Source organism: Dermochelys coriacea, chromosome 2, assembly GCF_009764565.3.
Source record: "Dermochelys coriacea isolate rDerCor1 chromosome 2, rDerCor1.pri.v4, whole genome shotgun sequence".
Lineage (NCBI taxonomy): Eukaryota > Metazoa > Chordata > Testudines > Dermochelyidae > Dermochelys > Dermochelys coriacea.
This window is the reverse complement of record NC_050069.1, coordinates 240103400-240125064: the sequence shown is the minus strand read 5'-3', so window position 1 is coordinate 240125064 and position 21665 is coordinate 240103400. Positions and strand designations below refer to the sequence as shown.

The window sequence follows — 21665 nt, the reverse complement described above, 5'->3', positions numbered from 1 at the left end:
CAAATAACCAAAGAGAACAGAGTCTCTGGAAGTTTGAATCTATGTTGTATGTATCAAATATATCTATACTGTATGGTCTGTATTTGAATTAGATTGTCCCATGGATCTTCAATGGGCTCTGGGTGAGCTCTACAAAGGGACTTAGGCATTGCAATGCTGAGCATCATGGTGTCCAGGCTGCAAGGAGGCACCTCACGCTGCTTAGCACTACATGAGTGGGAACCTGCTGTTTGCAGGTGCCTACACAGTTTCTTGCAGGAATGAGTGATGCATCAGTCTCACTCCACACAAGCTTTTAGCCCAGTGGTTAGTGTACATGCCAAGTATGTAGGAGACCCAGGTTCACTTCCCCCAACTCTGTCAGAGGAAGAATCAGGGGTTTCCCTCCACTCAGGAAATCAGTCTAACCACTGAGCTATGGGATATTCTGATGTGGGGCTCCCTCAGTGTCTACTGTTGAAGCTGTCTAGATAAGTAATGAAGAATGGTTGGGACCCAGGGTCTCCCACTTCCCAGGTGAGTGTTTGTGACCCAAAAAACCTCTTTCTGTCAACTGCCAGAGGGCATAAAGGGTGCATAGAATCCTTGTGTCAAGTATGTACACAATAATTCACCACAGGGAGGCCTATAAGGTCCTTCCTGAAAGCCAGTAGCCCACCGGTCATTGTAATCATTGTGAAATACAGATAATATTTAAGAAGATATGGACCTATACTGTAAATCATGTTCTTAAAGCCTTGAAATTAAAGGCAGGTCACCAGGAGGTGACATGGGGCAGTAGATGCTTATCTCTCTGTCTGGTCATTGTGTATTTCCTGTCTCATTATGTAAGTTTATTTGCATATTGAACCACCAGCTAATCAAGAATGCAAAACTGATGAGATTGTGAAATCTACAGGAAGAAACACACAGCAGGAGGGTGTCTGTTGATGACTAAAGATCAAAGGAATGTTTTGATATATCTGGGGTTGCAAAGAGACACACTGTATCCTTCACCTAAGGGACAAATTGCAGCTTTCGTTGTCTCATATAAAAAGGATCACAGCCAGGCCTGGCTGAAAATCCTGAAAGGACTTTGAGGTGAGCTTTGCTCTGTAAGACATGAAAAGTATCTAGTTAAATAAATCTAACTTCTAGAATGTGTGTTATGATTTTATTTGATATATACCCCTTTGCGTCTAACACTTCCACTTGCTATCATTTGAATCTCTTTGTTAAATAAATTTTTGCTTGGGTTTCACTATAAACCCATAGGCGCTGACTCCGTCAGTGCTCAGCACCCACCAGGCACAGCTGTTCTCCGCCCTTGCTCATCAGCTGATGGTGGGGTGCTGCCACCCAACAACTGATGGGGGCCGTGCTGCCATCAAACAGCTGCTTGGCCGTTCTGGGAGAGGTTTGGGGGAGGGCAGAGAGCAGCGAGTGGGCGGGGGCCTCAGGGAGGGGACAGAGGGAGGCAGGAAGAGGTGGGGCAAGGGTAGGGCCTTGGGGGAGGTGGCGGAGCAGGGGCAAGAAGAGGCAAAGAGAAGGTGGGGCTTTGGGGGGAAGAGGTGGAGTGCGGTCAGGGCCTCCGGGCGAAGCAGGGGTGGAGCACCCCTAGGGAAAAGGAAAAGTCGGCACCTGTGTATAAACCTATCTAAATGCTGTGTGTTAAACAGAGCAGTGATTGGAAGTAAAACTGGTAAGCTGGGGTGTACTGCTTCTCTGGGAGCAGTGACACTGTGAGTGTCCAGTGGTGCAGGGGCAGGAACCCAAGGCGGATGCTCAGAGGGCTCCAGGTATCTATCACTAACCCGCAGAGGGACAGTGGAGCCTGCGTAGGACAAGAGGAGAGTGCTTGTGTTGCCTGTGGCCAATCAAGTTAGGGAGCTGACCCCTCGCAGCCATAGACAGGCTTCCTCCCGCTAAGGGCAGATGGGAGTAAGGTGCCTCACAAGCATCACAGTGCCCTAACTACTGGACTACAGAGTCATTTTCTCTCTCGCCAGCCCAATGATTGGTCATATTTTTCAGATCAGGCCTTAAATTAAATGTTTTGGGGCTCAGTGCTGCATCATTAAGGTCAAGGAAAGTTTTGCCATTGATTTCAGTGGGAGGAGACTCAACCCCTGTCTGCAGACTGCCCAGACTACATCTCCCTGAAAGAGTGGAATAGCATTGCTCGTGCTGAAGTCTTGGTGGTCTTCCCATTTCCCCTCCTCCTCACTCACTCAGTTCCAAAACAAACTGCTGTTGGAAAGGCTCAGAGAGTTTGACTTAAGCATTCCTGCTTGTAATATGATCCCCTTTCCACTTTGTATAGGGAAGTGAACTGGTATAATGCATTGAATCCTGAAAGGAACAAAAATCAGATAGTCATAGGAAATATCAAGAAATATTTCATAAAATACCATCCTAAACCACACAGGAGATTGAATGCTGCAGATGTACAGCTTGGATCAGCCTCTTTAACTGGTGCATTTTCAAAAGCACAATGGCCTATCACTAAAACTAGCAGGCAATGGAGTTCATAACAGCACCCCTTGAGTTCATAGAAACAAATCCACCCTTCCATCACGGACATGTGGGAGGCAAAGGCAGTGAAACGGGTGCCCAATTGTGCAGAGGATCTGCAGCTATATGGATCCCAAACCCTCTTTTTTCCTACACTGCTCTTCCTGCTGTGGTATCTGAGCTCACACTGGAGTCCGAATACTGAGACTGTAATAGTGACTCATGCAGGGATTCTGTTCGTTCCTAATGCTGCAGAGCCCCCCAACACAACTAATTCAGGATAAGAGGATTATGAGGATTTGACTCACAGCAGTATAGTATTTAGAACGGAAGGAAAGTGGTTCTGTTGTGAACACCTTTAATTGGCTTGTTCATCTTATTAGTTCTAAAAGGGTTAGGAATTTAAAAACAAAACAAAACACAATGAGTCAATACTGCCCCAAGTTACACCCTGGACAATTCCATTAACTTTAGTGCAGAGGGTATAAGTCAGGGCAACCTATCAGTTCAGAGTTGGTCAGCAATATGCTTTGCTAGTACAGTTGTAGCTTGTTTTGGAGTTCAGGAGCTGTTCAAAATGTTTACTTATCTGACTGACAAAACAATATTAAATAACTTACACAGTTAAAGTACCCATGGTTCAGTGTAAACAATTTGTAGTGCCAAGATTGATGCTAGATGCTATTTGGAAAATAATAAGACTGATATACATATTTTGGGTATGTGTTTGGATAATTTAGTTTCAATATGACTGGAATGACTACATAATAATTAATAATTAGCACTTATCCAGCTTTCCATGTTCATAGAGCTCTACAGACACTATAGAATTAATCACTACAGCTCCTTAGGCAACTATTATTATCCAAGTTTTACAGATGGGGAAAATGAAGCGGAGAGGTTGAGGCCTCATTTTCAAAAATGGTTTCTAATCTCAATTTTTTTGATTTCTAATTTTAAACGCCTTGGCCAGAATTTTCAAACATAGATGCCTAAGGTTAAGCACCTAAATACGAGTGGCCTGATTCTCTGAAGTGCTGAGCACTTACAGCTCCTATTTTAGTCAGTTCTACCCCTTGGTTGAACCACTGTGATCCACTAGGGGAGTCACATGACCACAGCGATTTTCAACCAGCTCTCCTTAACATGCTCTTGATCTGGAAACTATGTTATAAAAACAACAGAAAGGCAAAGACTTGGAACATTTCTTTCTTTTCAAGTTTAAGCTTCATTTGTGTTAATAAGGTACTGTTCAGATAATGTAGCACAAAATAGCAATTTAAAGAAATAACTGAAGCCCTTCTCCCTGGATATATTCTTCTGGACAGATTTAAATTCACAAGTCCACTACTACGTGACGCAAGTGAAGACAGCGTGGAAAATTAAAGGAAGAGCCTAAAGAATCAACATTGACACGAATGCAGGATGGTTGGCTGAACATGAGGAATGGCTGAATAATGGCTACAAAGTTCTCAAACAGGGAAAAATGTGTTTCTGCTTAATGGATTGAGATAATGAAGTATTGATTGTACATCTGAAATTAAACTGTGGAACATTGCATCCATTTTGACACAGATGCCATCCAGTAATTTAGAGAACAGTATGACAAAAGGTTTTTTTGCAGTTGCTCAGTCAATGAAAATAGAATGAAAAGGATGAGAACTACTGAAGTCTAGATATTCAGCATAATATATTAACCTTATGGAAAAAATCGTAATATCTAATGCAGTGTTACAATGCATTGTGCAAATTCAAAAATGCTTCTGCAGCCATCATCAGGCTCATGGTTGATTGAATGAGAAGGTTGACTGACACCCCATCTTTCCTGATAACACTCAGTGCAACTCTCTGGAGAATGAATCTCTTCAGTTAGTTCAAAACTATAAGTAAGTCGGGAGTTGCACTCAGTACAAGAAGGGTTTTGATTCAAACAGCGCATGAGGGACTACAGAAAAACACTAAGTTTACAGAAGCAACTGAAGGTTTCAGAGGGGCTTGACAGATTGCAGGCTGATGACACTACTATTGTAGTTTCTGTGGAAATCTGGCTTGATGTAATTAACAAGAAAGAACTCGAACCACAGAAGGACAAGATCAAAAAATGATTCAGAGAAGCAATGGACTCTTTCCATGGCTTTGCCATAATGACGAAACCCAAATGGCCTAGAACAGGAAGACGAGGCTGAATTATAGGTGATGGATCATAATCCTGTGTCTCTTCCTTCTCTTCTAGCATTTAAAAGTGAAGAGTCAGTTTTCTACCCCAAATCTATGTTTGCAGAGGTTTTGTCACTGCTTGTTTGCATCAAAATGGTGGATGATTGAGGAAGTAAAATCAAGAAAGACAGGATAGAAATTCACAAAAGCCAACATGCAAGGCAGGGAGCTGCCTAAGCTAATCAGTGGCAGATGCCAACCAGAGGGGTGTTTGCTAAGCCCTGCCTCTCCCATGAAGATATAGGCATCTCCCTGCAGCCTCTCTGCTAGCAATTCACGACCTGGGACCCTCTTTGGAGTTAGGAGCCTGTGCCTTTTTTGCAAAAACACAGCTGTCTAGGAAGCTTTTTGCTGAAACAATTTAAGCACCAAGTGAGTTTAGGTGCCTACAAGTTTCAGTGGGAGTTTTGTGAATCACAGTGGAGCCTAAAACTGGGACTTAGAAACCTAAAACCAGACCTAGGCTCCTAAATAGGACTTTAGGCATCTAAGTACTTTTGTGAATCTAGGCCTTTTTAGGCAAGGAACAGAGCACACACAGCTGGTGCTGACTTCAGTGAGAGCTGTGAGTATTGAGCATTTCTGAAATCAGGCCATTTATTGAGGTGCCTCACTTTAGTCATCTGACTCTTGGTCCTTAGTGTTCTACACATGACTACAGAAGTCAACATGAACACTTCAGACTATAACTCAGTCCTGACGTTCCAGACCAGTGGAAAAAAAACACTAGATGATCCCTCTCTTGGAGAATTATTACTTAATCAAATTTGGTTTAAAATTCAGTTATTTTAAGTTAAAATAAATATTTGATAAAGATGTTTGTATTTTCACACAAGTTTGTAAGAGTTACTGCTTATTACTGACAAGAGAAAAAGAACCCGTGCTGTTAGCACTGCATGTCTTCAGAAATAACTGACTGTGGACCAAAACAATTCCTCTTCCTGGAAGTCATTAAAATATTTAAATTTCTGGAACAGCAATAATACCAATAGGAAAACTTGCAAAAATCGACTCTGAGAGATTGTGTGACACTCTGCATTGTGATTGTGGCAGCCCCTTGGCCTGATCTGTGTATCAATAAGAAGATCTCAGACCTTTTACAAAATGAGATCCACTAAAATAACATGGGTAAAATAGGAATGGCTTAGTGGACATTATTTTGTCTTGATTCATATTTAAAGTAGGTTCCTACCAAAGGAAGGGTGCATTGTGTGAGTTAAAAGTAGACTGTTTCAATATGTGAAAAGTGTGTATGTGTGTGAGAGAGAGAGATCTTCATCATGGAATAAAGAAGATGGAGGAGGCTATTTGTGTTTCTTCAAAATGCAGTATTGACAACAGTATTTCTATTTTAATGTTTACTTTTCACTGAAGTATATGTGAGTGATTGCAGCAAAGTTTAGTACACAGTAAATAAAGCCCTTTTTGCTGACATATACCCTTTTCAATCTTGTCTAAATTGATAAAATTGTCCAGCATGTACGTAACCAGAGAATTTAGCCACTAGTGTGAAATGCTGTCACAGATGATAGTTAACTTACAATGGATACTGCATCAGTCCCTACTCAGAACTACAGGTTTCAGAGTACTCATTCTGAGTGTGCATGGGATAGAGGAGCGGCAAAAGGAAACATGTCAAGTTATGCTCCATCATGTGTTGTGGCAGCTCTTTGACAATGGCTTGGTGATTGCCCCTGATGCTAGAAGGACTGGAAGTTCTAGGTACTTTTTCATTTTAAAACCTTTGTGATCTGTGTGGGGCACAGGGATGGAAACCACAAGAGTTATGTTTGTTAGGCTCCTATGGCCCCTTTTGGGCACTGCACGGAGTTGGGCAGCGTAACTCAGCACAGTGCAAAGTTTAACATCAGAGGTTTAACAAAAGGAGGCACTTTTTTCCCTGCAGGTAGAAAATGCCAAGAGCATAAACAGCCAAGCTTGAGTACCTGCAAAATAAGAGAAAGAGAGACAGAGAGAGAGAGAGAATGGGAACCCACTGCCAAGACGCCAAGCTATTAAGTAAAAGGGAATATCATTTCTGTATCAAGAGGCTTTGACCAGATGCCAAAACTTCAGTGCTTTTGATGTGATTAGCGTCCTGCATATATTCTAGTCTATTACTTACGTTTTCTCTGGCAATTTATACATTTAATTTTAAAAATGGGCCAAAACTTCAGGGGAGTTCAGAATCAAAACCGGCATCTGGATCTGAATTTCCCAGAGGGGCCTTATCTCTGTAAAGTGGTGAAACACCCACATGCCCATCACACCACCTAGATTCAGCTCCTGATCTGAACCAGACTTTGGGGTATTTGAAATCAGCCCTTGGATGAGGGAGTGCAAAGAACTATCCCCTAAGTTTTGTGGCTCTAGGTCATGTCTGCTTATTTTTACCGATTTACGTATTCTCAAACAAGAGGTAGTACATTAACCCCTTGTCTTCACACTTGCTTCTGTGCAACTACAGTTGCACTGGACTGATACCATCATGACATACCAGGCAATTTCAACAGTCCAGGAGATAAACATCTGATGGATATCCAGGAGTTGGTATGTTGGACAGCACTGGTTAAGAACTGACACAAATTCCCCTCACTGCTTATGCCCAGTGGTTTGTTCCTCATTGCTGCTTCCTTCCTAAATTCACCCAGCAGCACTAGCAAGGGAATTCTCCAACCTTCCCTGACTCATCCTCAAGATGCCTTGTCTACTTTGAAGTATATGACACACAGTGAAACAACCGGCTCACAGGGTGCCTCATGTTTCAGAACAGTATGGAATACAAGTAACTGAGGTGATGTCTATACTGCAGTTAGACACCTGCAGCTGGCCCATGCCAGCCAACTTGGGATCACGGGGCTTGGGCTAAGGGGCTGTGTAATTGCGGTGGAGATGTTTTGGCTCAGCCCTACTTTGGGACCCTTCCACCTAGCAGGGTCTCAGAGTTTGGGCTCCAGCCTGAGCATCTACAGTATAATTAAACAGCTTCTTAGCCTGAGCTGGGCCAACTGGGGGTTATTAATTGTAGTGCAGACATACCTAAAGCACCCACTTAGTGGGAGTCTAATAATTAGTTATCTATCTGCCTACTTCTACTGTTAATGAAAAAGTAAGGCCAGGTATTGTTCTTTCTCTGTTACCAGACCTCTATTCACTCCTCAGTTGGAACTGAATCACAAGCCAATAGAAAACAAACCAAGTCTTACAAATCAGGAGTTTTTTTTGTATTAACCCTGAAGTTTATAAACTTCTTTAGGGGTCTCACATCTCCAAATGTACACATTGTTTAGTGCTGGTATGTGAAGATAACATGAGGCCTATTATAGAGTGCGATGTGTTTTATATAGAAACATATTGTTTGAAACATCAAGAAAATTTGTCACCAGAGATTGTATTGTCACCTAAGACTGTATTCCTTAAGAGACAAAATCCTTTTTGCAGTTATCTGAATTCTTCATCACATATTTCACTTACCTCATCTCACTGGTTTGATCATAACACAGGAACAGATTCTGACACCTGCTGCAGTTCTTTGTACCTATCTGCTAGCACAAAGCCACTGTACAGATGGCAGACCAAGCTGCCTGAATAATCTTCCAGAATGAGGGAATCGCCAGGTGGAATATGCCTGGGGTAATGGCCTTTATGCTATCTTCCCGCCGGTCTGTGGTGAAGGGGGTGTGGGTGGGGAAAAAAAGTTATGGTTAGAGTGCCCCCATGGCCTGGGAATCCTTGCTCTGCTGGAACAGGCCCTGAGATTTGGGCAGCCTGAGCAACTTAGAGCAGCCATGATCCTGCTCTAAATTGTGCCTTGGGATTGACCTGGTGCTTAGCAGTCTCAAGATCTGGGAACTATAAAGGTAGCTTCAAACCACATTTGCAAACCCTGCCCCCCTGCATCACAGACAAGGCAGATCTGAGGACCTGGGCCACAGTGTCAGAAGAGAGGGAACATATGAAACATATTTCAAAGTGTATCATTAACAACAAATAATGATCTGTAAGATTGAAAGACAGTTAATTCGTAAGTATGTGGAAACCAGCTGGGAAGATAAATCACACAAGAGCCATCATTTTTCTGTGAGCAACTGCAGCATTAGCTTCATGTCCATTACTCTGCAGCAAATACCAACTCTCCAACCAGATCCCCAATAACAGTACTACAGTAATTATTGGTTTAAGCAATAACCTAATGGGTTGTAGCAAACCAAATATAAAGAGTAACTATCTGGGGTAAAAAGAAAAGGAGTACTTGTGGCACCTTAGAGACTAACAAATTTATTAGAGCATAAGCTTTTGTGAGCTTCAGCTTCAGCCACAAGTACTCCTTTTCTTTTTGCGAATACAGACTAACACGTCTGCTACTCTGAAACCTATCTGGGGTAAGCAGTGCAGTAAGAGCTGGGTTCAAACCCAACTGGGTTAGAAATAAAAATGAGTTGGATGGTGTCATGTTAGTTCCTGAGAGATGTTTGTCATATATGCCAGCTACTGCACTGTTAATACTAACAATGAAAGGACAGGGACAGCGAGTGTTGAAGGTTAGGAGTGAGATGCTCTTCTAGAGCCAAGTGAAGAAGCTTGTACAATTCATGCCTGCACTAGGCACAATGGTGATCACATTCCTGGACTATAATCCAACTGTTATATTAGTCCACCACCTTCCTGAGCACTACATTCACCCAGTAGATAGTAAATAAACAACACTAATAATGAACATACTATAATGATTTCTTCTTTAGTAGGTTTCAGAGTAGCAGCCGTGTTAGTCTGTATTCGCAAAAAGAAAAGGAGTACCCGTGGCACCTTAGAGACTAACAAATTTATTAGAGCATAAGCTTTCGTGAGCTACAGCTCACTTCATCGGATGCATCCGATGAAGTGAGCTGTAGCTCACGAAAGCTTATGCTCTAATAAATTTGTTAGTCTCTAAGGTGCCACGGGTACTCCTTTTCTTCTTTAGTAGCTTTCACATGAGCATCTCAGAGCACTCAGAAGCAGTAACTGATTCAGCCTCAAAGCCAGCGCTCCTTTGTGCTAGGTCAGATCATACAGGCTTCTGTCCCACAAACTGCCTGCACCAGGGGAGGGTTCAAACACAGGGAATTTGTCCAGAACTGGTATGTATGCTTGCCAATGGAGTTAGGAGAACGGTGGATGGAGGTGTCCTCTTAAACAGGGGGAAGGAGAAGCTGTGCTGTGGGTCAGGCAGTGCTGCAAGAAAGAGGGACACATCTCAGTTCTCAGGTTATCCCTACAGAACTCTCAGTCAGTGCACAGCAGGTTGTTCTCCACAAAACATGTCACTGGAACATAAGCCACAAGTATCATTGCAACATTTCAACTCATCTCTGATGAGCTGGGATCCCCATAATCCAAGGCCTCCTCAGCTGAAGGTTTGGCAGCATTGCCTAAACTATCTCTGTACACCACTAGTACACAGCCACCTTTGCGGTGAGGCACAGCAGCTGTTCAATAGTGCACAAAACTACACAACAGGATAGGGCAGAAAGTGAAAGACGCCCAACAACTTGAATTCCCAGGGGGAATTTAGACAGGCAGAACCTAATTACCTATGTTGAAAAGTAGGTGGGACCCCCAAGTGGTCAGGACCTCCATTTTACATTTCCATCATCTGCATTCATATCATGCCCATCTATGGTGCTGTATATATAACAACATTCAAACAGTAGAACCAGAGAAAGGGTGGCAATGCTATTCATTTCATGTGCATCGTCCCAAAGTCACTGGGAGAAAACGTGAATTCAAGGACATGAATAAGTCTTTTGTGCCCTTAACAGTTCATCTTACCCTGCCAGCTCTGCTTATATATCAACCAGTTTTGCTGAAACCATCCTCCCTCCATAACATTCATGCACATTTGAGCTTCTCCTTTCTTGGGTAAAGGGAGTTTACAGTAAAATATAATGGTTCTCTGAACATATGTATCATTATCAATAAAAAAATAATACAACACACACTCCTCTGGCAGGTTCCCATAAATATCTTCCATAAAAGTTCATTTTTCCACATGAACAAATTGTGAGTATGTGGGGTTTTTTTTCCTCTGAATCTTGATACAGAACTTACAATTCTTGGCACTAGCCTGTAAAGTTAAAATGACATCAGCTTGACTTTCTAAACTGAAATTTTATAGTTGCTGCCTAACCACATTTCTTTGTCCTGAGAATATTCACTCTCCTCTTGGCTGCATCTTTAATATGGCTTACTGTTCATGGGTATCACTGAAAGCTGTGCATGTGTATTCACTATAATTCCCTGTGTTCCATACCACAAAGTGAGTGGTGGTAATGGAGTGATAAAGCTGCATTTCTCTCTACAAGACAATGAGGCACTGTCAGTTTTAAAAATGTGCGTGGCTTTGCCAATCCAATGTCTTTCTAGTGGCATTGCATAGTCTGTGGCATGAGAAACCTGACTTTGCTATCCACCTCAGGACTGTTTCTCCCTAGGACCAGTGGAGTTCAGGACATACTGTGGGAGATGATGCATGTTGGGGATAGCAAGGGGAGGTGGTGGCCACTTATTGTATGAATACAGCCACAGGCTGAAGCTATGTAAAAAAGCCACTCTAGCAGCTATCAAACAGAGAAAATGGATGAACTGGAAGAGAGGGTGCAGTGGGCAAGTTAACGCCTCAAAATGTGAATGGGCTGGAGGATTAAGAGTGCCACCTGTAACAGTATTTGTTTGGTGTTGTGTGCAGTTAGGGAGAACACAAAGAGCCCAGGAATGGGGCAAGCTAGTGAGTGGCAACATGAAAACAAATTAAACAAGCAATTATCTCAGTAATGGACATTGCCAGTATTTTCAGATGATGTGACCGCTGATTTCCAAGAACGAAGACCCTAAGGACTGATTTCATGCCCAGAATCTGTGATGATCTAAACTGTGGGGGAGAAGCAGGGCAGGTACAACTGTACAGTTCAAACCTCTGAATACAGTTCAACCTCTGTTTGGAGCACTATGTTTCATGCCTGCATTTCAGAATCAAATAGGGTTTCAAGAAAGAGGTGATCTTTTACTATGCTGTGTCTTTGAAAGCAACACAGCAGATATAAAGGCACTTAATTATCTGGCAACACTGCATCAAAAATATTCCAGAATAATAGCTCTGTTGTTATTTAACAGCACTACTCTATACACTGTAAACATATCCAGTGTGATCCTAGAATGCACAGCTTTAGCCTTTTGCATGGAGATTACACAGGTCAGACAATCCTGGGAGTGACTGCACTTAACATTCAACAAAACAGATCAGGTTCTAGTTTAGCATTAGGCTGACTCCAACAGAATAAAATCCAGTTTTGTTACTGCATCAAACCCTGTTTTATCTATTCCCTAAACACTCAGCCTCTTTTCCATGTGACAGAGAATCCGTGCTGCTCTTCTCTCTCAGTGTAAGCTTATCATTTCATCATTTCACTCCTGTTGTATTGAAATAGCCACAAAACCAGATTAACAGTTAAAGATTGTGAAGCCATTTGCCAAATGCTTCTTGCTCTATTAGTAGCAACATTTTTGCAGTTTTCACACACATAGACACACACAGATATAGATACACAGATTGCAGGAAATTTTTACCTTGCATGCAAACAGGAGAGATCCTGGTTTCCTCGCATGGATCAGAAGTAGGATAAAAAAACCCCACCAAAATCCTAACAGACTCATCTGCTGAGAGTTCTCTAAATCCCAAGTCTGCTTCAGCCAGCGGCTCTAAGTTTGTGCTCTGAATAGAGGCTGTGTTATTTTAACCACAGGATTTCTGGTCATGGGGGAGGAGAGATGGATTAGGTACGTTTGCAATCTAATGCTTCACGTTTACCTCAAGTGAAATTAACTACTCTAAGCCTGATGTAAATAAGAACTTCTGAGATATAAATTTCAAGAGCCCTCAAACCAATTATGCCTAAACTAACATGTTAAATAACTGTGGAAAATTCCAGAGGAATAAGATAACATACTTTTGTGTTCTTTCCTAAATAAAAGGCATGTGTGGAATGCTAGATACTGACACAAGTGAGACACAACAGATGAACTCTACTGACCAACCTATACAAGGTACAGTACCTTAGACAGTAATGTTCCCAACACCTGTTAGGATGTGTTTCATCAGACATCAGAGCTATTTGATTGATCATGGTCCATGACAATTGCATAGTTAAATGTAGGTTTCAGAGTAGCAGCCGTGTTAGTCTGTATTCGCAAAAAGAAAAGGAGTACTTGTGGCACCTTAGAGACTAACAAATTTATTAGAGCATAAGCTTTCGTGAGCTAGTGAGCTGTAGCTCACGAAAGCTTATGCTCTAATAAATTTGTTAGTCTCTAAGGTGCCACAAGTACTCCTTTTCTTTATAGTTAAATGTAATATTTCAGTAAAGCAAATAGCATCTTTTTAGAATAAAAAGCAACGTTTGTAAAGGGACCTCATCAGGCTCTCCAATTTTGTAGGCGCATAGGTGTCAGCCGAAGCAAGGAAATAATGAGAGCTCTTGAAACCTATCATTTGCACTCACAAACAGCTGTAATCACAATTAAATGGAAGAAAAAACTTGTGCCCACAAAACTTTTAAAAAACAAGCTGAAAATCTCTATTCATTGCCTGGTTTCTCATAACAGACACAGTGGTAAAGTATCATGGTTTGGCATGGGCTAAGTGACAGACTTCAGTGCTCACCTCAAAAGCAATGATTTACAAAAATTGAAGCCAATAGGCCTCCTTTCTGAGCCGAAAGTCATTTTTGTAAATAAAACATGCCCTTGAATTTTGGACTTAACAGAGGCCAATCATTCGCATGGAAAAAAACAGTGAAAACAAGAATACACTCCAATCTGTCCTTGACAACAAAAACACCATGAATGGAAATTTGGCTCCATTTTGAGTAAACTTGAGATCTACAAATAATATCATCTTACATTTACATAATGCTTTTCATCCCAAAGCATTCCTAAGTGCTTTACAAGCATAATTGACTCATTTGTAAACTATCAGCAGACATCATTTCACTCACCACTAAAATATAGCTGCTACTGGGGTGAAATGCAGAAGCTATTTAATAGAGCACAGGAACACTCCCCGAAGTGGGGAATAGCATAGCCAGCTGAAACTACAGTAGGGTTAAGCAAGCAGCAAGTACTGTAATTACCTGAGTTGGAATTTGGCCAATATATCAAGATCAATACCCTAACTCTTGTGAAAATGAAATGAGGGGTGTGGGGTCAAAACTTCAGCTGGTGTAAATTGGCAGAACTGCACTGGCTTCATTGGAATTTATGCTGATTTACGATGGCTGAGGATCAAGCCCAAGTGCCTCCATAATGACCACCGGCGGTCAAGAGCTGTTTTACTTTTCATCCAAATGAGCTGTCTAGTGAAAAAATGCTTCCTAATAACATGCTGGGGCATTTGTTCCATAAACACTACATAGGAAGTGCCACCTTCTGACTCACCAACTCTACTTCCTGCACCAAGCACTCTGTATGTTCCTTGGAAACCTCTCTTCTTATGACTGACACAATTTAACTAATTTTTTCTGGCTATGCCAATTTTGCATTTGGAACAGAAGAGGCTATTGGAACCCTAAGCATTTGATGTGTGAACCAGGCAAAGTCATACACCTAAACCAGAAAATAAAATGATCAGAAGCCCCAAATTTATGTAGGATTTTGTGATACTGCTATTATGGCCCATCCTACTCTCTCCATTTTCTCCCAGTGAGTCTCCACATAATCTATCCCTTTCCTAATCCAGACACCTCTTTATTATTGCCACAGTCACAGGAAAACCCATGTCATTGACAATTTCTGGAACAGTGTGGGCTTGATTGTTCCTGATCTCTGTGTAGGGCCTCAAAAGGGGAGAGGGTGCAAGGAGCTTTCTCATTCCTATATCTGTTGCACAGAGGACAGGTACAGCTGCAGCCAGTCCCTATAATCTCCTCAGATCAAGGTCTCTCCCTGCTAGCATCCCCATGAGCACTAGTCACTCAAAAGTCAGTAGGACAGAAGTGGAACTAAAGGTCCATTGACAACATGCCAGCTATTGGAGATGGCTGGGAGTGTGATCCTCACCCTCCGAAAGTGAGGAGGGCACTACAGACTCATCCCCTGCATTCTGTGATTCTTAGATGCACGTTTTGACTTACGACACTATTTGAAAGTTCCACCTGGCTGGTGCAGTTCTGCATAATCTAAACTTGTACCTGTGCTTTAATGGCCTGAATCTGCAACTAGGACACATGCCTTCCTTGATAATGAGGTTATTAATTTTTCCCTCTTGGGTGTATAGGCTATAAATGGTCACTCATCTGACACTGTGCTTCTATTACAGTACAGACCTGAAAGCTGCACACTGCTTCCAAAGAAAAGTGTCTTTTACATACTTTCATAGGGCTATTCCCCTCCCATCCAACCCTAACATTAAAGACCGGGGCTATTTTATGGGCTTAAACAGCAACAAATTAGTGTCCAAATGTGAGACAAATATTCCTCTCAGAACATTCATTATGTTGCTTTGAAACAAATGGGCTGTAGCAGCTCTAAAGAGAGCTTTTGGGAGCCTGCTTCCTGGTCACTTAGGTCACCCAGGGCACTGGGTGTGGTTAGAGTAGGCATGGGTTTGGAAGGTGAGAAGGGATCACTTGTACCTGTCGAGAACCTGATGGGCTAATGAGGTAATTAGGTCACCAGATGAATAGCTGGGAGAAGAAGGCAAACAGGATAAAAGGATGAGCCAGGGAGCCTGAAGTGGGTTTCCCATTAACTACTGCTAAGTTAGTGTTGTACCTGGGCCAAAGGGAGCAAATGATTGATGATTGATGATTGATGATTGATGGATGAAGAAGAAGAAGAAGAAGACAACAACATTGGTGAAAGTACCCTGGTGGCCTGTGTATGTTGTTTAATTCACCCATAGGGTTTACCTGCCAGGGTTTCCAGAAGGTAAAGGAGAAACCCATTTACAAGGGCTTAGTCCTGCAAGCTGCTGAAATCAGCCAATTCCCACTGAAGTCTATATTATAATGTGTCCTATATTAGAATATTTAGGTATTATATTTTGTATTTCAGTCATTGGCTAGAGGAACATGGATGACAAATGAAAGGAAATATGAATTACAGTGAGCTATGTTATCAAGCAATGGCAACTCAGCAGAAATGCCCACACTAGCCTCACCCCCTCTGATAACAGGATGAAGAGCTCATAGTAGACTTTGTTGATAAAAACCCACAATAGGGAATAAGGATGGGTGCACCAATTTTGCCTAATTTGTCAGTCTTGTAAGGTGCACAGAGACTAAGACCAGGGCAAAACAGGCTTTTGAAGTAGGAAGCAGTTGCTATAAGTAGAAATGCCAACCTAGAAGTGTTAACAAAATCACACTTTAGGCTCCAACAATCATGAGATTGTCTTAATGCATGAGGTTTTAAAAAAATAATAAAATTGAGGTATTTTTTATTTGCCATTTGGTTTTTAACCTTCAGGGTTTACTTGGGCCACATTTTCAAGCTTTTTTTTCTGCAATTATAGGGTCTAGAAATTTACTTTTATTTTAAAAGAAAGCTGAACTCCTCACATAATCAAAGGACTCCAGGGGCTGGGGCTTAAAAATACACAAACAACAAATAACACAAGCATCTTTATTAAAAAGTGAGCATTAACAACAATGCAAAGCCAGTAAGAGCACAGGATTGGTTTTAGTTGATCAGACCTGGATCCCTTTATTCTAGATGTCAGTCATAATAATTTTTTTAAAATTTATTTTAATTTTTAAAATTTCTAAAATTGCCACCATCACAACTGTCTCTAAGCACCTGAACTTAAAAGAAAAATTGAAAACAACCAACCGACTCCCTAGTTAACAGATATTAACTAAAACTGAATAGGTTACACAGTAGAATTTCTCATTAAAGCAATATGCTGTGAACAGCCTCTCTCCTCATTCTCTCAGGGAAAAGCCAGGGAAAACAGATGGACCTGCAGGTCAACTGACCCAGGCTCTGTCAGACCAATGAGGGAAGCAAATTCCAGAGCCAGTAGCCCTCCACTAAAAATACCTTTCCAGTAGCCCTGAACATTCGAATCTCGAGACTCTTATCGCAAATGCATTGATTGATCTCAATAGAGCAGAGGGAGAGAAGCAGTCCACTGACAGCTAGGAGCCAAACTGTACAGGGTTTTAAAATCAGTTACAATACTTTTAATTGCACTCGGAAGTGAACAGAAAGCCAGTGCAGTCTCTGAAGCACTGAGTTAAGGTGCACTTTATGGCTTGTCCCACTAAAAAAGCCTCTGACTCCTGCACTGGCTGTAGCATTTAGACAAGCTGAGTGTCGAAGCTCCGTACAGAGCACATTGCAATATTCCAACGTGGAGGGTCACAAGGGACTGGGTAACTGCGGCAAAGCCCACAGATCACAGAGAAACTGACACCAATACTATGCTAAACATATAAAGAAGGCTCTTCTTCCACCATTGTCCCCTGGATTCCAGGGACAATCAGAAAGTCAGGAGCGTCCTCACTTGTAAGCCTTTTTGCCAAGGGAAGGGAAACATAAACATTCTGGAAGGGGCAGACCCCCTCCCCCCATAACATACTATCCCCACCCAACCAATATCAATTCCATCTTAACTAGAGTGAACCTCAGCCAGCTCACTTGCTCTCTCAGCCCAGCAGTGGGAAAACACAGACTCCATGCTATCCAGGTACACGGAGAACAAGACTCAGAACTGTGTGTACTGTAATTATGCAGCATAGTGGTAGCCATGTCGGTCCCAGGGTATTAGAGAGACAAGGTGGATTAGCAAAAAGAAAAGGAGTACTTCGGGCACCTTAGAGACTAACAAATTTATTAGAGCATAAGCTTTCGTGAGCTACAGCTCACTTCAGGTGGATTAGGTAATATCTTTTATTGACCAACTTCTGTTGGTAAGAGAGAGATAAGTTTTCAAGTTTCTCTATGTGAGCTCAAAAGCTTGTCTCTCTCCCCACCAGAAGCTGCTCAAATAAAAAAGATATTACCTCACCCACCTTGTCTTTCTGTACTGGACATGTCAAGAGACTCGCAGCAGATTGCTGGAGGGAAGCTGACATCCTGTCTGTCTTTCTCTAGGGAAACATTAATTATTAAAACCAACCAAATGAAACAATTTACTAGGCACTAGATTCAATGTGTCTTATTAATGCATTAAAGACGAAGCAACTCAGTACAGGATAATGGTTGTTACGATGGCCATGACATTCAGCACTAGGCCAGACTAAAACTGAATCAGTTCAGCTGAGATATTGGGAACATGCCAGGATGGCCTGAATGCCACAACTATTCCCAGTTAAATCATATTCTCTGTTTCTGGTGTACTGAACATCTCAAATGAATCTCTTTTTAAAACAGCACCTCCTGGAATCTCATTCAGATAACACAGCCACATTGCCCCCTTGTCCCCCTTTTATGTCTTAAAGGTCAAAAAGGCTGCATTTTTCAAGCAAATTAGCTTAACATGATTACACCCGCCTCCCTAGGCTAAAACACAGCCAGCTAACATGGCTTCTGACATGTACACAAATATACCCTTGTTGCCCTTTAATACAGGATCTTAGCTCATGCTGGACCCAGTACCTGTCCAGAGCGAGCTGCGCTGACAAAGGCTTTGTTCCATCATTCAGGCAGGTATCAGTTATGTAAGTGAGAAGGGGAAGAATTTTAGGGATCTATGATGGCGGGTTCCAGGATTCCGCATAGGAATGCAGGGCTCCTCTGTTGAGTCACTAGAAGATCTGGTGCTAGACCCCCCCTCCACCCCCATCCAAAGATGCAGAGTAATTCTGTCTGACTCATGCTATCCAGCAGTTCCTATCAGATTACAGGAAGGTTTGGAGCATCTCTCTGGGGCAGAGAAAGCAGGCAACTGGCACAGAGAAAGTCTTGCAGGAAAGTCCTAGGAATAGCCAGGCTTGAGGAGAATGTTCAGACTGAGGGCTTGTCTATGCTTAAAGAGCTGCAGTGGCGCATCCACACTGCTGTAGCACTCAGTGAAGATGTTCCCTATGCGGATGGGAGAGCTTCTCCTGTCAATGTAGGTACTCCACCTCCCCAAGGTGCTAGCTATGTTGATGGGAGTAGCCCGATGGGACATAGTGCTGTCTGCATCAGGGGTTAGGTCGGTACAACTACATCTCTCAGGGGGGTGGATTTTCCAAGCACTAGGAAAACATAGACACCTTTCTAAACAGGCTTCATGCTTTCCACACCCTCTGAGTGACATAGTTCAACAGACATAAATGTGTAGGGTAGCCCAGGGCTGAGGTTTATGTTTTGTTCTGTAACTGGAATTACCAAGAAGGAAAAGGGGTACATTTGGCCTGTATATGGTGTGTAAAGACTGTTCAAAGCAGGGTGAGAAGTTTGCTTGCTTAGCTGGCTCTTTTGTCAAAATAAAGCAGTTTATAGAACCTGATAGGGAAAATATATGACTTTCCCCAAAATTTCTTAGAGTATGTCTTAACTGCAGGGTTATTTCAGGTTCTTACTCTGGTGTTGACTGGAGCTGGAAGAACAACTGATTTTTCAGTTCAGTGGCAGTTCTGAAAAATTGCAACAACAACAACAAAATTCATTTGGGTCAAACCAAATCTCAATATTTGGTTAATCCAAAAAAAGAAGCATTTGAACCTGGATCTCCTGCTCCCCAGGTGAGTTCCGTAACCAATAAAGGTTATAAGAGGGTAGTTGCTGCTTCTCCTCCTCCAGCCATTTTGTGAGTGGCAAAACTATTCATGTCAAATTTATGAATAGTTTCAGGTAAACTGAAAATGCATTTTTTGTCAAACTATTTGTCTGAAAAATGTTGCCCAGCTCTAGTGTTGCCCCAGTTCCCATTCCTGTCCACAAACAAAACCTCTCGCTTGAGTTTGATGGTGCTGTCAACCCAAGCTAGTGGGCCTAGCTGGCGGTATAGGCTAGAGCTCAGGTGCTGCTTTCATTCAGGCTGGTAACCCACTCACTTTGTAGTGAGGCTAAATTACGCAAGTACTGATAGGTTTCAGAGTAGCAGCCGTGTTAGTCTGTATTCGCAAAAAGAAAAGGAGTACTTGTGGCACCTTAGAGACTAACAAATTTATTTGAGCATAAGCTTTCATGAGCTACAGCTCACTTCATCAGATGTGAGCTGAAAGCTTATGCTCAAATAAATTTGTTAGTCTCTAAGGTGCCACAAGTACTTCTTTTCAAGTACTGATAGTCCTCCACTGCTTTCCCACAATTCCCCCTGTGTGCCTAAAAGGACAGACAAGTTCTTCCACAATTCATTGGGAAAGGATCATAGAGTGGCTCAGCCACACAAGCATCAGAGGGGTAGCTGTGTTAGTCTGGATCTGTAAAAGCGGCAAAGAGTCCTGTGCACCTTATAGACTAACAGATGTATTGGAGCAAAAGCTTTCGTGGGTGAATACCCACTTTGTCGGATGCATGTAGTAGAAATTTCCAGAGGCAGGTATAAATATGCAAGCAATAATCAGGCTAGGGATAATGAGGTTAGTTCAATCAGGGAGTCTGAGGCCCTCTTCTAGCAGTTGAGGTGTGAACACCAAGGGAGGAGAAACTGCTTTTGTAGCTGGCTGACCATTCACAGTCTTTGTTTAATCCTGAACTGATAGTGTCAAATTTGCAAATGAACTGAAACTCAGCAATTTCTCTTTGAAGTCTGGTCCTGAAGTTTTTTTGCTGCAGGATGGCTACCTTTAAATCTGCTATTGTGTGTCCAGGGAGGTTGAAGTGTTCTCCTACAGGTTTTTGTATATTGCCATTCCTAATATCTGATTTGTGTCCATTTATCCTTTTACGTAGGGACTGTCCAGTTTGGCCGATGTACATAGCAGAGGGGCATTTCTGGCACATGATGGCATATATTACATTGGTGGACGTGCAGGTGAATGAACCAGTGATGGTGTGGCTGATCTGGTTAGGTCCTGTGATGGTGTCGCTGGTGTAGATATGTGGGCAGAGTTGGCATCGAGGTTTGTTGCATGGATTGGTTCCTGAGTTAGAGTTACTATGGTGCAGTGTGTAGTTGCTGGTGAGAATGTGCTTCAGGTTGGCAGGTTGTCTGTGGGCGAGGACTGGCCTGCCTTCCAAGGCCTATGAAAGTGAGGGATTGTTGTCCAGGATGGGTTGTAGATCACTGATGATGCATTAGAGAGGTTTTAGCTGAGAACTGTATGTGATGGCCAGTGGAGTTCTGTGGGTTTCTTTCTTGGGCTTGTCTTGCAGCAGGAGGCTTCTGGGTACACGTCTGGCTCTGTTGATCTGTTTCCTTATTTCCTCGTGTGGGTATCGTAGTTTTGAGAATGCTTGGTGAAGATCTTGTAGTGTTGGTCTCTGTCTGAGGGGTTGGAGCAAATGCGGTTGTACCTCAGCGCTTGGCTGTAGACAATGGATCGTGTGGTGTGTCCGGGATGGAAGCTGGAGGCATGAAGGTAGGCATAGCAGCCGGTGAGTTTTCGGTATAGAGTGGTATTAACATGACCATCACTTATTTGCACCATGGTGTCTAGGAAGTGGACCTTCCGTGTAGATTGGTCCAGGCTGAGGTTGATGGTGGGGTGGAAGCTGTTGAAACCATGGTGGAATTCTTCCAGGGTTTCCTTCCCATGGGTCCAGATGATGAAGATGTCATCAGTGTAACGTAGGTAGAGAAGGGGTATGAGTGGACAAGAGCTGAGAAAGCATTGTTCCAGATCAGGCATAAAAATGTTGGCATATTGTGGGGCCATGCGGGTGCCCATAGTGGGCCACAGGTCTGGAGGTATATATTATCACCAAATTTGAAATAATTATGTGTGAGGATAAAGTTACAGAGCTCAGCAACCAGTTGTGCTGTGGCATCATCAGGGATACTGTTCCTGACAGCTTGTATTCCATCTGTGTGTGGGATGTTTGTG

General features: G+C 42.5%; 1 protein-coding gene across 2 annotated transcripts in view; it reads right to left on the bottom strand.

Annotated features, from left to right (window-relative positions):
* The window catches only part of JCAD (junctional cadherin 5 associated), a 100931-nt gene extending 88466 nt beyond the window's left edge, over positions 1-12465 (bottom strand). The window contains exon 1 of one of the 2 annotated variants that reach the window (XM_038393090.2): positions 12316-12465. In XM_038393090.2, coding sequence (XP_038249018.2) covers positions 12316-12353 — 38 coding nt within the window. In that variant the 5' untranslated portion in view covers positions 12354-12465. The remainder of the gene's footprint in view (positions 1-12315) is intronic. The other variant, XM_038393084.2, reaches the window with a different exon arrangement.
* Positions 12466-21665: the final 9200 nt, after the last annotated feature.